The 16,367-nt window shown below is 36.2% G+C and overlaps 1 protein-coding gene across 5 annotated transcripts in view; it reads right to left on the bottom strand.

The window, feature by feature from the left end:
- The window catches only part of MICU1 (Mitochondrial calcium uptake 1), a 61,964-nt gene extending 45,640 nt beyond the window's left edge, over positions 1–16,324 (bottom strand). For 2 of the 5 annotated variants that reach the window (XM_022062173.2, XM_087346896.1), the window contains exons 1-5: positions 15,970–16,324; positions 13,067–13,337; positions 10,358–10,541; positions 5,290–5,455; positions 4,414–4,451 (exon numbers count right to left, since the gene is read on the bottom strand). In XM_022062173.2, coding sequence (XP_021917865.1) covers positions 4,414–4,451; positions 5,290–5,455; positions 10,358–10,541; positions 13,067–13,320 — 642 coding nt within the window. In that variant the 5' untranslated portion in view covers positions 13,321–13,337; positions 15,970–16,324. Of the gene's footprint in view, positions 1–4,413; positions 4,452–5,289; positions 5,456–8,753; positions 8,914–10,357; positions 10,542–13,066; positions 13,338–15,841; positions 15,937–15,969 lie in introns of those variants that run through there. The other 3 variants (XM_022062174.2, XM_087346895.1, XM_087346898.1) reach the window with 3 other exon arrangements.
- Between the last annotated feature and the right edge of the window lie 43 nt (positions 16,325–16,367).

Below are 16,367 nucleotides of genomic sequence, written 5' to 3'. Positions count from 1 at the left end.
GAGAATAATGAATTGGAAATGCTGTAGAAGGAAATGATCAAGGCTAAAGTTAAGGTAATAATGCTCTATCATTTTCTTGGAAGGACTTAGGAAAATCATGAAAAACCTACCAGGATAGCTGGTCTCTGGGCTGAGATATGAACTCCTAATGTCCTGAGTATGAATGACAGGTGCTAACTATTTGATCACAATAATAATTTCTTTAATATATTGGCCTCTGAATCATAAAAGTCATGAGTCATTGAAATACACCAAGATAGACTGAAATTCATTAATAAAAGAGTATTCTTTAGTAAAATGCATAACTCCAGTCTCAAATTTGAACTGAGAGACGTAAGACAAAAATATAGTCACAGACTGCAAGTTCCATACTAAGAATGAAAACTGAATCACAAGAAATGAGAGAATAGTGACACACTAGGACCAATTACTATATATTCTGTTAACGCAAAAATCATAATTCTGAATAAAAATGGTCAAGGAAAAATACTCAAAGTACAATTTAATTCAATTTCAGTTTCTCTTGTTTGTTGTCACTTTTTCAAAAGAGAAGCTGTTCAATGATCTGGAAAGTTGATACTTCCATAATATATTCTACATATTGAGCTTCTACAAGTATGACAAATGTTTTATATCAAAAACCAATATTCTGTTTTTATTGGTTTTTCATTGTGTGTGCAAGATATATTTCATGGCTGACTAACTTCCGCAACCAGGGAAACATTATTAGGGAGTAGCAGCTGCAGAGGGGGAAGACTGTTAACAGAACTCAAGTATGCCCATGGCGGTCTTCTAAGTTTTGATGCCTTGTGGACTTGTAGGTAAGTACCAACACTCCAGAGGAACATACTGCTTCCATCTTCAAGCCTGATTTTTCAAGTGTGAGGATGCTGATAGTTCACTGGTTAGGAGAAGGGCCAAGTTGGGGGGACTGGTCAATCAGCCAAGGGATAGGGAGACTCTGTACCAATAGGAAAGAGCCCTATACAGTGAATTAGAAAGCGAGGTTCGGTCAAGAGAGAAAAACCAGACATTTTATGGGTCAGGAGAGGACACAGTACCCAATGGGTGGGGATCACAGTGGACAGAAAGACCCTAGTAAGGGCAGTTTCTTGAACAGTCTACAGGAGGACACTAAAAGAAAGGCCCATATAAGGAACACAAGCTAAGAAAGGCTGAATAGCAGTGCACACCATTTCCTTGGCGTGATCTTGCTTTCATTCCTTCTGGACACAAATAAGAGGTTTCCATGATTTGCTCATAGAGAAGCCAAATTCCATGTTTACATTGTTGGAATAGAGCTAGATTTCATGGACTTCCCTGATAATGCAGTCCATATAAATGGATTTTTTGTCCAGTACATATGTTCTCTGCAGATGGATGCAATAGCCTAGGTTTGTGCTGTGTTCTGCCACAGATGATGTATTGGGATGGTAGAGACAGATATGCTAATGGCTGCTTTTTGACCGTAGTCTGAACTGAACATCTGGTTTATCTAATTACAACACCCACATCTGCAGGGAATGTTGTATACATCCATTGTTTTTAGGGCCAGGTCATCCTTGATAGGCTTAAAGTACTTAGATATTTTCCTTGGTGGGAGACCAATTGTCTTGATATGGTAAGCCGTGTGAGGTAAGGTACATTACACAGTTGGAAGCCCGAGAAGAATTCATTATACCTAGTCACCGCGAAAGCTTCAGATCACGTCTTGATCTTGTGTTTGGTTCAGTCCTTCTCCTAAGTCAACATAAACATCCATCCTCATTTCAACTGTAAAATCAGAGGCAGCATATTCCTCTGAAATGTTTGCACCCACCAGCAAGTGCACACAGAGTGTCATAACCCAGAAGACAATCATAGTTACCTTCAGTCATAAGAGCCTCAAGTATAATACACTACTCAACTACGTTCTATTGCTGGCTTCTGCTATAATATTTCACTAACTGTGTAACACACAGTAGACTCCGAATTATCTGTAAGCAGATTACCCAACTGTGGTACTTTAAATATGCCAGTAGAATGGATATGACCAAAATAATAATTTGCAGCCCCTACCTCAACTCCACACATTGAAATGTTTCAACACTAGATTTCCTACTGCCTCACTACATCACTTCAAACTCTCTTTATGTATGATTTTCATTAATGTGAGTTCATTGTGTATGAAACCTCTCCCTTGCTTCTAGCTCTCAATCCTTTCTGAAACCTGTTCTAAACAGAACAGCATTACAAAGCTACTCAATGTACACTACTCGGATCACTATGTATAAGTGGCATTTCACTGAAATGTATGGAATTTTATAGCACTTCTGTGCTACCAACTTCTTACAATTATTCTGTAACATGACAGAAAAATGCAAAGATAAAGCTGGTATTATAGGATACAGTTTGTCCAGAAACACATGGATGAGAGTTATGTGAACTAACAAATCCATGAGATGCAGTAAAGTTGATTACTACACGCACATGGGAAATATAATTTTATGGACACTAAAGTACATGAATCCTTTGGTTTTGATACGGGAACATTTCAGTGGCTGTATTAGCAGCGCTTTCAAAGAATACAAATACCGGTTAAAATTAAAAAAAGAAGCCACTATTTTCCAACCAAGTAAAATATACCATGTACAACTCTAAAGCATTTATACAATATTTTTCGGATTTTTCCACTTTTATAAGTTTTCTGTGCTGGTTCTTACCCTCTATTAACCTGGAGCTATGGAGTCAAATATTTTTGTAAATGTTACACTGAATGACCCCAATTTTATGATATTCTTCCACTTAAGATTATATTTCTATCATATGTTATAAAATAGAAGCCAATTACTTTGACACAAACTGTTCTGCCCGTCAGTAGTCTGTGATAATACCAGAGTTTCCATGTAATGGTACTCTGTCCTTAAACAATTAATTTACTGTATTCCAAGACCACAGATTTATGGATCTGTAAGGCATCCAACAGAATGTACTTGGCCAACAACCATCTTCTGCTTTCCTACTAGTTTAGTTTATGAGAGTCTTATCTTAGGAATGCACAAGACTGCGATCATTAACACCAAAGTCTAAGTTTCCTACATCTGGTGAGAAAGTGTATCACTAAGGGTATTTTCATCTGTTTTGGAAGACTTCATTTCAAGGGAACACTTATTTAAAAATTAAAGACATGAGAAATAAGGAACACAGACCTCATATAAACTTGACATGTGAAACTCAAAATCTCTGCTTCAAATTCATAAGATATGGTGTACATTTTAGCCTGCCTTATTAAAAGCCTTCGGAACATTTCCCACATGAAAGATGACAAACAAATCAATAAACTGATGTATAAAGTGAAGCTTTCGCGGCAAACGAAGTTTATGAAAGACTCTCGAACAACAAGGGCATCAGGTGGCTGAATGGTGAAAGAACCATTCCTTCCGCCATTTCGAGAGCCATCTCTGCTCTCATCCTCAGGGCAGCTGCAAAACGAAACTGGTCCTATGTAGCGCCCATCGGCGAGCACGCTACATAGGACCAGCTTTGTTTTGCAGCTGCCCTGAGGATGAGAGCAGAGATGGCTCTCGAAACGTTGGCGAAAGGAATGGTTCATTCGCCATTCAGCCACCTGATGTGGCTTGTTGCCTGAGAGTCTTTCATCAAAGCAATAAACTATCCACAGCAGACATGTAATTATGAGAACAGAACATGTACAATAATACTTCTTAGAAAAGTGAAAGGATTTCTACATAGGAATATATTTCTGTTTCCAATTTGTACTCTTTTCTGAAAAACCTTTGCATTTATAAATGTTACTTAATTCTACTGACAAGAATTTGAAGCCTGTAACTGTATTCTATTCACTAAATATAAATACATTAAAAACTAAGAAAATTATCTCACAAACTTGTTCTGTGTATCACAGTGAGTAATTAAAGGGACAAATGTCATAATAACTGTGAATGGTTGTGTTCACTATCATTAGGAAAACTTAATGTGGTACCAGGAATATTAAACACTTTATGGGGTACAGCAGATTTAAAACAAAGTTGTAATATGAGCTATTACATTCTGTTTCTGCCGAAGCACAAAATAAAACAAATCTGTGGTCACATAAAAAAATTATTAATTTCTCATGAAATTGATCTGCACTGGTTGACTTAGAAACACTAAGTGCTGGAAACCAGATCAATATTGTATCTAGCAAGTGTTGTGAAACCTAAACAGAGCAAACATCATCTCTACCAATAAGAATTTTACTGCAATATTTTTATCACTATCCTCATAAGCTCCAAATTTAATGTTGTTTTGAAGACTCAGTTTAGTGCATCATTTTAACTTCTCAAAATTTATGTGATTAATTTTTAAATTTCAAATAACTGACTAATACTTCTATTAATATATTTATTTACAATTCTGACCATGTACACCCACCTTAGGATCATATCTCTTGTACTGGTCCAGTCCCAGACCTGAAAAAATGAAGATAAGTATCATTAACACTCTTCAGTAATTCAAGTCAGCATAAAAGTAATTGTAAGATTTGAGGTTTTCACAGCGGTGAGTATGAACATTCCTGTCTTCTGGGTTGTTGCCTCCGTCATCAGGGCGATTCAACTGCCCTGATGACGGAGGCAGTATGACCTCTGAAACGTTGGTAAACATCGACCAGACTACACAGTACAACAAACCAGAGGACAGAAATCTTCATAAAAATAATTCTTTCAAATCATACCTGGCATTAATCAGAACTTCCTCTAAAAAATGTGACATATTATATTGAAGGGAAGAGGCCACTGGGGAGATCTAGACATAGATGGGAAGATTATATCAAATGGGATCTTTGGGAGATAGGAGTTGAAGGTGACTGGATTTTGTTGGCCCAGGTCAGGGATCATTGGAGGGCGGTGGTTAATTCAGTGATGAACCTTCATGTTCCTTAAGCCAGCTAGCTAGTTAGTTAATGATATAAAAAGAAAAATAATGCATCTGTACTCTTGATAACCCATTTGGGTTCTTATGTAGATGATGCAGTTTAGTGTTTCAAAACCTCATTATCCTGCATTATCAGATTGCTTTATGTGAATATAACATTCTTCATCGGGAAAACAATAATTTCATGCAAAGTAAAATGGTCCATCACTTTTTAAAGGCTTACTTTAACAATAAAAATAAAGTAATTTAAATATAAAAGGTAAATACAATAAGCCAGACCATGTAAGTCTCTTTGTGATCCCTAAAAGCAATGAAAAATTAGAATTATATTTAAATGTACCATATTAAACATATAAACAATGTCTGTTCTATTACCATCAGGTTGTTTTATCCCAGGTGTCATAGACCTCAAGAAATCATCAGGAGTCATAAATACTTCATGACTTTCTCCACAAGGATGTGCCACTTGCAAAGTAGCAAAATACCGGAACACTTTATCAGGAGTGGAGTACTGACGTATACGGTTTTCATACTCCATGATCTGTTTGAACAAGCAGGGAGCAGAAGCAAGGCTAGATCATTAATGCAGGAAGTACATGTTAAAATGTGGCCATTACTGGTAAGTGGTAACTGCAGAAGCTGATGCAGGATCATGAACAATTCATATGTACACTTACGGTACAAATTCTTTGTACATTAACATTAAAGTAAAATACTGACATGTGATTAGCAAATTCCAACTCACTGAAGAGGAAGCAAAGATGCCTTCAGTAAAACTGAAATCCAACATATTTTGGACCATACCTGCTGATACCAACACATTCTAAACCAGGGGTTCTCAACCTGTGGCCCATATACATTTTTGTGAATCACATCTCAATTCAATCTGATATTGAAAGATTTAGCAAACAGAAGCAGTGGCAAGTATCTCAAAAGGAATTACCGAACAATTTGTGAACCTGCAAGTCAATAGCATTTGTAATAATCTACCACGAAGTTTCAACAGATTGTCCTCATTTATAACCCTGTGGCCCGCGAGTCGAAAAGAAAAGCAGAATGTGGCCTCAAATCTGGAAAAGGTTGAAAACCCCTATTCTGAACAATCCAAACTGCCAAGATAGGACAGTACAACACTTTTTTTTACAGAAAACTGAAACAGCAAACTGCAGCTTGTTAACTTGCTGGTATAAACAAAGAATATATTTCACAGTTTAACCTCTGTCATATACAAATACAGGCTTTAACTCCAGGATCGATGGTATAGCAGTATGCTACTGTAAGACACAGCCAGCTAGATGCAGTCAATAGAGGTTAATAAAACCAAAGACACTACAGAAAATTGGAAGTCAAATTCTGCAACAAGTAATGAATTAAAATCAGAAATATTTACATGAAATGTCTGTCACCATATACTCACTTAAATTTTACAAATGTTTCAATGTAAAATGCATTTCAAGAACCATAACAAGCTAACCAATAAAAATACAACTCACTGATGGGGTATGTTAAAACAGTAGATTACAATCACGACATGAACAGTCAGTTATTTTAAATTTATTGCTATAAGAAAACTGAAGAGAAAATATGCTATCCAAAAGCTACATAGAATTTTCACAGCAAATGCAAGCTGAGAGAAATGAACCATTACTCTCCTGCACTAATGCGACACAGAACAAGCAGAATATTGTTAGTGGAGACAGGAGGTGGAACAGGCACCAACTTTGTTAGATGGATGTTCAGATAAATTCAACTCGATCAGCTTTATGTGATCATAGCATCAATCCAATTCCCTAATCCCTACTTTACTACTACACCTTATTAATTACAAATGATAGTCACTATCAAATGCAGTCACTCCTGCTGCTGTTCAAGATGTGTATTAAGCTTAAAGCACCACTCAGGAATTTAAGAGAAATGCAATGAAGTAAGTTTCTTTCCTGTAGAATAATTCAGAAAACAAAGTCAAACATTAACACAGTCTGGGTTCTAGCCTTGAGAGAAAACTACAAATTTGTTAATCAAATGTACACTAGCATCGTGCCACGGTGGTCTAGCGGTTAGAACGCTGGCCTTGTAATCCTGGGGTCTCGGGTTCGATTCCCGGCGGTGCCCGAATTTATAACTTGTGTTGGGCAAGGCCGTGGTCTAGGCAACACGGAGTTTTCCTCTGTGGCATCCCAACAATTACTCCATTCACACACAGAAGAAGGCAATGGCAAACCACTTCTGGATCATCTGCCAAGAACGTATATGAACAGGTCCCAATCCGAGAAAAGGATGGAAGGATCATGTTCATATGGACCTGTCGGCAGACAGAACACTACAAAAAAAAAACACTAGCATCACTCACTGGTCAACAAATTCATCTTTTCATCCCACTGAATAATACAGGTTGTTCCACTTAAAACACAACCCTAACTGCAGCAGTATATCCCATTTCTGCAGCTGACACACTGCTTGAAATTGGTTCGACTGGAATTTCAGTGGTTCTGTCACTTTATGGACACTTGTCACTGACAAATATTTCCTGTGCCCTACAGTGACTAATTGGTGTGTTGTTGTTTTAGTCGATTCTTCCTTGTCAAGATATGCAATGCTAAATGCTTCATAAACAGCATCAATGGCACGATGTAATGTTTGAGAATGAATGTACCTGTACCTCCACAGCTTCTGAGTAAATGGTGTTAGTAGCAGTTTTTAAACCAGGGTGACCTTGACTCAAATGTCAAAGAGGAGACTGGGAGAGTCTATTACAAGGGTATGGACTTGTTACTGATTTAATTTTTATACACGAGCACATGATTATTGTTAGGAACAACAAATAGTTTCAACTATGTACATAAACCTTCTGACAAATCTGTAACAAAAAGTGGTTACATGAAACTACAAAAGAAGTGGCATATGTATGTAGCATTTTAACCACTGGATACAAGTTTATGACATGTTACACACAGTGTTTCAAAACTTCACAAAATAAATCAGACACAGTCAAAGAGGAATAACTTCAGTTTTGAGTTCCATTTCACTTCTGTAATGAATGGTGATATTAGTAGATAACATTATGGCACATGCAAGATTAACCTTTCAGATATGGGAATTTAAATTTCCTTGTGCAGCATTATGGCCAGATTAAATTGGCATTTAAGTATTTTAGCAGGAAATCATACAATGAACTGAAGTTTATTCACTGAAATTTTTGACTCAGAATTTAGAATTAAAAAGTAGACTATTGTGAATAAATCAATTTTCTACTATTTATGTAATTTTTCCATTTCCATCCTACACTTTTTGTTTATTACAAGGTGGATGGGAAGTAAGTAGGCATTAAATAATCGCTATACATTGGAAATATAGAGGTTATAACAATTTATCAATGCCTACTTACTTCCCACCCACCCTGTATAGAAAATATTGAAAAATTGATGAGACAGTCGCAGAAACTATATATAAACATGACAACAAAATGTAAAATATTCTGCTGTATGATTTTTTAAAAACTTGGATATACAAAAAAAATGATTCAACCTTAATTGTCCACATTGTTCTAGGTTAAAAGTAATAATAAATAGGCTAGAATTTATTTTATAGCTCTCTTAACACTATGAAGCATTTAAATGGTGACCTAATAAAGCTGTGAGGTCGCAGGAGAAAATTTAAATTTCCTCTCATAATGGTTAAGCTGAAACTCAACAACTTCGGAAATATGCCTTTCTGGTGCTTATCACTGTTGAGTCAAGTCATTCCCCATGTCAATCACTTCAATCAATATTAATGATGAAGAAAGGAGCAAGGACCCTCCATCTGCAAAACAAAGGCTGTAGATTTCTGATGGAGCTTACCATCTGGCTGTTGCATGCCCGGAGTGATAGCTCGTAAAAAGTCATCTGGAGTCATGTAGACTAATGCTGTATTCTCAGACATAATCTTAACTGTTGCAAAATACCGGAAAATTTTATCAGGAGTTGAATAGGAACGTATGCGATTCTCGTACTCTATAATCTGTAAAAATTCATGATCGTAAAAGCAAGCTACACAGATAATGTACTGAAACACAAATCAAGAAGCTTGCTAAGACAGCACTAATTTTTCACATAAAAACAACGGTATATTATTAAAGCCTGGTGCAAACTATAGACTGGCAGTGACTTCATGTGTATTTCACATGCTGCTGCTAGACTCATTGAAAGAGAAACAACTATTATGACTACAACAAAAGGAATGTATACAAAACTGATGACGGATGCTTACACATTGTAATATCAGGGCATAAACACTCAGCTGTAATACTCTACCTTTTTGTTGAGCATCTAATTTCTAATTAAACAAGAGAAATTTCAAAACTCTCATCTAATAAAATGATATAAAAAAGCATTGTGTAAAAACAGTGTTCTATGAAAATACCACTGATAAAAATTTAAACCTGCTTAACACTTACAGAACACAAATTAAGGTTTTGCTCTATAAAGAGTGAGTCAAAAATATGTTTACAAACTTTGTGTTTGTGTTCCTGGATCAAAAATAAGAAAAAATGTTCCTATGAACATGTGGTCTCAAATGCTTCTTTTTCAAAATAATAGCCAAAAGAAGTTTCAATGTATGCCTTTAATGCCAAGTATAAGGACAGGGATGTTTCTTTATAACAGATGCTCAAAGGTTGTTCCTCCATTCTCCACACATGCACGAGCACGACGTACACAAGACTGACGGATTTGTTCGTACACACCAGGGTTTCCTCGAATCATTTGGCATCCATTCTGCACATGTTCCCATAGGTCATTATTGTTTATAGATGTTGCATAAACGATGGACTTCAAGTGACTCCTCAGATAAAAGTCCAATGGAGTCAGGTCCGGTGACCTCGGTGGCCATTCTAGTGGGTCACCGTGTCCAATCCATCGCCGAGGGTACTGTTCATCGAGATGATCTCTGACACAACAGGAGAAGTGTGTTGGGGGCTCCGTTGTGCATAAACCACATTTGTCTTCTTGTATTCAGTGGTACATCTTCAAGGAGACGTAGCAAGTGTCTTCTTAAGAATCGCCGATATGAAGGTACTCTTGGATGTGATAGAAGCATGTCACCAACATTTCCTGCCCAAATGTTAATTGAAAATCTTTTGTGAAAGCTGGATTCACTTTGACATAAAGTCTTTCACTGAAACTTATTTTTGGCTATTATTTGAAATATGAAACATTTGCGATCCCATGTTTATAGGAACATTTTTTCTTATTTTTGATCCTGGAGCACGCACACAAAGTTTGTAAACATACTTTTGACTCACCCTGTATGTCTAGAAGGAATATTTCAGATCAGTGTATGCATTTTACCTTAGAAGCTTACCAAATCAATGAAAACGTAACATTAATTGGAATGCATCAAACATAAATGGCACAAATTACAAAAATAGATGGACTTTATAGCACTGATACAGCTGAACTCTTACCTTCCTATCCCGGAAGCCAACCTTTTCCTTTTTCTTTTTCTTCTTCCCATCATCCCCACTGTCCCCCTCATTGTCTTCAATGCCTCCTGCTGTTACTTCATTTTGTCCTTTCTGTTGCATATCTTTACCATCATCAGCCAACTGTGAAGCAGCATCGACTTGAGGAAATAATGACTTACGCAGTCTGTAACCAATTGCAAGTAATACAGTAAAATGCTGATTTACAGATTATATTTTTTTTTTGTAGTGGTCTGTCTGACGACAGGTCCATATTATGAACAGGATCCTTCCAACCTCTTCAGGTTGTCAGGGACCTGCTCATACATATATACATTCTTGACAGAGATGATCCAGAAGTGGTTTGCCATTGCCTTCTTCTGTGTGTGAGTGGAGTAATTGTTGGGATGCCACGGAGAAACCGGGGAAGCCCCCGGAGGAAAACTCCGTGATGCCTAGACCACGGCCTTGCCCAACACAAGTTATAAATTTGAGCACCACCGGGAATTGAACCCGGGACCCCAGGCTTACAAGGCTAGTGTTCTGACCGCTAGACCACCGTGGCGTACAAGACTAATATCAAGTAATACTGTTTCTCAGCTGCAATTAGCAATACTGATATATTTAAATTCATTTACCATGGTTTCTTTATCTCTAATAGTCTGAATGACACAACTTTTGTCTCTCACATGTGTTATTTTCATACTTTTTGGAAATGTGATTTAGAAGGAAGAAAATTCAAAAAAAAATTAATAACATTTCATATTGTTTATCAAATTTATGTTAAGTTTATAATTTACATTTCAGATCACTATTTTTATTTTCAGCTCAACACTGTACTTGTCTTTATCCTCTTTACTGGTTGTCTCTGAAACCAGAATATCAGTCCAAAAATGCTGATCATGATTAATATGAGGTGCGACAAGTTCCTTGAATATGCACACATGTCACAAACAATTACCGAGTGAATAATAACTAAGCAGTGACATGTTACATTTCTGTGGTTGCATGTTACGAGTTAGTAAACAAATAAACAGCAGTGGCAAAGCAGTGGCACAGTTACACAAGCCTGCTTTTTCATCCTGACAGAAAAATGAGTGACTAGTTGTTGGAGCGACATACTAACATTAAATTTTGTGCAAACTTAGGCATGGTGCTTATTCTATTAAAAAGTTATCCCTGAATGGCACAAAAGTTTAAAGAGGTCAGGAAGATTTGAAAAACAACAAAACAACCGGACATCCAAAAATGAATGGACAGATAAAAATGTGGAGAAAGTGTGGAATTTCGTTCATTTTGACAGATGAATAAATGTTATTTTGGAAATATTGGCAAGGTTACATGTGACTGTACATCGGAAAAGGCCTGGATTTTAGCCTGATGTTTGTATCCCGCATCATGACAATGCCCCTACTCATGATGTGCTTGTTGCCTGGGAGTTTTTATCAAAAAAATCAATACTAAAATTGGACCATCCACCATATTCACCAATTTGGCCCTGTGTGACTTGTGGCTACTCCCAAAATTTCATTGGGTCATCTCTCTCTCCTTCATGACATTTATGCATGACATGACAAATGTGACTCGATCATTTTCATGCTATTTATTCCAAACACATACAAGAGGTCATAAAAAAATATCTTGCATGCGTATGTGTGGAATTGGCAGATTTTGTTGTTTCTAGTTAACATTAAATGTTAAAGGCTCTACCACTACAGCTGTAATTATGAAAACAGCCAGTGACATGTGACCTTCTAACACAATCTGTAAAGCAATGACAGACTGAAACAAACTAGATTTGAATTGGATATATGCTGTTTTCATGCAAATTCATGGATCTACACATAACAATATGAGCCAGGATAGCTCAATCAGTATAAGGACTAGCTACGGGATGGGTGATCGGGGTTTGATCCCTGACGGGGGCAGAGGATTTTTCCTCTAGCCTCTGCGTCCAGACCGGCTCTGAGGCTCACCCAGCCTACTGTCCAATGGGTACTGGGGTCCTTTCCTAGGGGTAAAGCAAGGCCGGGGCGTGATGCTGACCACTCACCCCCATCTGGTGCCGAGGTCAAGAAAGAGTAGGAGCTATACCCCCCCTCCTTCCCCAAGTGCCTGCATAGGCATGTAGCGAGACGTTTTTACTTACTTTACACGTAACAATGTAATCATACACCCATGGCCCACCTAGCTGATTTTGATTTAGTTTGAAATATTCAATTGATTAACTAGTTGTTTTTCATGTTCAACCACAGAGGTAACTGAAAACATCATTTGCAGATACAAGCATCTGCAGGCACCCTAATTTTACCTCATTTAACCCATACTAGAAATCAATCCAACAACCTTGATCAATCCCTATGATAAACTGTAACCAACAAATCCTCCACCTTGATGTAAAGGAGTGAGCGGTAACCATCAACACCATAACAAATGTGAGACAATATGCTGACCAATTACATCCTTACACTGAGGCAGATGATCAAGAGTTCTTAAAACTAATTAATTGAGTTATGAATGTACAGATTTGAAAAATGTGTGCACGTAGACTTATTTCAGATTACTCTCTTAATACCCTTGAAAGAACCCCATTAGAACACTGTCTAACAAAACAAATTACACTGTAGGCCATATATTACAGCACACCACTGTATCTAAAAATTATTTTTATATATATTTAATTTTAAGTATGTATAAATTAGTTTTACTCACCCTTTCCAATCAATTGCTGACCCTATAAATAAGCAGAAAACAAAAGTGTGCCACAATCTTGAAAAAAGAGGCTGTGGCTTTGGTTTATGACCAAAATCCTTATAGTGCCTTGTTTGCTGCTTGTTGCAGATACCACATTGTTCTTTGCACAATTCATTATACAAATAAGATGGTAATTGGGGTACTGTTTGCCATGGTGTTAATGTCATCCTCCTAATTTGGATTATTTGATATAAAACTCCTCTTCTATACATTTCAGTGCTTAATTCACCTGAAAATAATATAACATACTATGTATATAACAGTATACAAATGTACTAAAAACACAAACAATTTTAAGAACAACTGAAATTGGTTACACTGTATGAAAGAAATGTACAAACACTTTCATCATGATTTAACTGAAGGATGAAATATGACATTAACAAGTGTGGAAAGAAATATTCTACTGGAACACAAACACTTCTAAAATGTGCTCTGTCATATAACAGAGCTCAATAACCCTGCTATTTATTGTTGAGAGCCATCATGAGCAGGGAATATCTTCACAACACAGTGACCAGGTGCTTTACATACAAATTGTATCAGGGATAATAAACTTAAATAAAACCCAAATTCACTGACAAGTTAGACATACTAAACAGGTTACAGTATGTTAGGTATATGTGATCACTGAACTGTAAACTTTTTTCATCAGCAGTGACACATGTTTTATGTTTTCCTTACATACTTCTGGTTAGAACTTGCTTTAAGCCATGGTAGAAACAGGTAGCACTTAATGAAATTTACCCTATACCATTGCCAGATATGAAATAAAGATTCTCAAAATTCCTTTGAAAATTCATTCAAACCAAGATACTAATGAATGTATACAAGATTTGTAACTTTGTTCCCAACAGAAACAGAACTGTATTTTAATACAAGGCAGTCTAACAAAGCGTGGAGTTAGAAGTCATACAAAGCAAACTTTCCTACTTATACACCACTGTTACTATAAAATTCTAAAGACCAAAAGCGTTCGTGTGACACAATAGTAGATAGATATAAATGGTTAATTCTCTGAAGAAAGTGTTTCACCTACTAAAAAGAGACAACTAAGTAACACACAAAATATTGCTCTCTGTAAATATAAGTTGTGACAGGCATCTTATGCTGCAAAGGGTAAACTTAAAAACCACTGTCAAATTGATTCCATGCTGTAGGCTGCATAACAAAATGGCAAGCATCCAGTGCAAGTCTTAACTTCCTTGTGATTAATACTTCAATTAAATAAAATACTTCTATCAGGTAGATTTCACATAAAGAGCTAATGGAATGTTTCATTAATTGCATGCAGCTTCCAAACACTACAGTAAACTAAATTCCAGCACACTAAAAGATTTTCAACTTCTAGTTCAAGTATAATCTTTGATATACATGTCTTAAGGCACTATTCAGGACCTACTCATATTGCACACAATAATCACCCTGAAAAGTTATGTTGCTTGCACATGTAGTGGATCAGGGTTGTGATGGAATAAAGTAATGTCAACAGTGACAACCCTGTCATACTCATGCATCCAGAAGGACCATCATCAGACCTCCACTGGCCACAGAAGGATGGCATTTGTTGTGTTAAAATGGAAGGCATATTAAAAGTAATACAACCACCAACAACAGGGACAGGATGTTAGTACATCATTCATAAAATGATATAGAAGTTGTGTACATTTTTCAGGAGCAATTTGATCAAGTAAATCTGTCTACACTTCAAGAAGTTACAACAAAGTTCCATATACCATATGGTAGCTTCTTACATAAACTACATTTAAAGCCAGTTTCATACAGACATCTCCATTAGTTTTTGAGATATGATCTTTTGTATTACTTTGTATTATCCATACCTTTTGCAGATGATACTAATATTATTATTATTATTTCACATCCAGAAATTTACTGTTTCCAAAGTTGCATGAATGATGTATTTGCTAGTTTGAACGAATGACATTTTGACAAAACAAATTTCATGAAATTTTGTACTACCAACAAAAATTGTGTTAAGCTAGGTATAAAGTATGAGGATAAAGAAGTAGAAACAACTGAATTTCTTGGCCTACAAATTGACTGAAACTTAAACTGTAAAATATATATGGAATACATTATCCCTAAACTAAGGTCAGCATGCTTTGCTATGAGGACTGTCACATTACTCATAAGAACAGAAACTTTAGAATTAGTCTACTTTGCTTACTTCCATTCGATCATGTCATATGGAATTATTTTCTGGGGAAATTCAGCAGACAGTGAGAAAAGTATTTTACATTCAAAAGAAAATCATTACAATAATGGCAGGCACTAAAAGCAGAGCCTCTATATCCTTATCTTGGACTAATGAGGGTTCTATGAAATGTAAATAAATTATCTTCTATTCTTAACGCTTCTGGTATTGATATGAAAATGGCCAGCGTTAAACTACAGCATTCTTTGCTTTCACACCCAGTAAGTTATCAGACAAAATAACTTGCCCTTTTACGAATGCCAAAACGAACCTGCGGTTATACCAAGTTCGATTAAAATAAAAAAGAATCAACTGACACAATTTCGGCAAAATTTGATTTGGAATAGAATAATCCATAAATCATTTTATATAATTTCGATATGTTTCAAAACACCCTTTTTAACCACTAAACATTCCGATTATGAAATTCGATACTATAAACATCGAGTGCTTAGATCATGCTGTATTGGAAAGAAAACTTGTTAAATGATTTCTACCGTTGAACCCTTTATCCATACCTCGGAATTACGCTTGTATTCATTGGGAGCAATTTATAAATTATGTTCAACGTAGAATAACAATGAACATTCTGTAAATGACTGTAAGTAGTAGCAACACATAAAATGTCATGCTGTATTATACTCACCTCTTATAAATTAGATTCCTACAAACCTTTCAAAACACTAATTCTACAAAAACAATTTGCACCCTATACGCCTAACTGAATGTAATCGTCACACAACACCGACTTCGTCAGACATAACCCAAGTACTGAGATAATACCAGCATTAGTATTGCCTGGGTTCGAGGGAAAGAACAGTTTAGGTATGAAAACTGTGAAATTGAAGTATAAATAAACGAGTAAAAGAAAATTAGGGGACAATTTCTATTCATTAATACACATCAAATTTTATCGCTTGATCCCTGTCTTTGGTCTGTATGCCTGTGTGATGGTAAAAACAAAAATTAAATGGAAATGATCCCTTCTATGTTGTCATTTCCTTCAATGTGAACGTTTTATAATGTTAGTTTTTGATCTTTGGT

This window comes from Zootermopsis nevadensis, unplaced genomic scaffold, assembly GCF_977971745.1.
Source record: "Zootermopsis nevadensis isolate Lab colony 2312 unplaced genomic scaffold, Znev_1.0 Znev_ptg000011l, whole genome shotgun sequence".
Classification (NCBI taxonomy): Eukaryota; Metazoa; Arthropoda; class Insecta; order Blattodea; family Termopsidae; genus Zootermopsis; species Zootermopsis nevadensis.
Note: the sequence above shows the minus strand (reverse complement) of the source record. Positions and strands in the feature narration are given on the sequence as shown.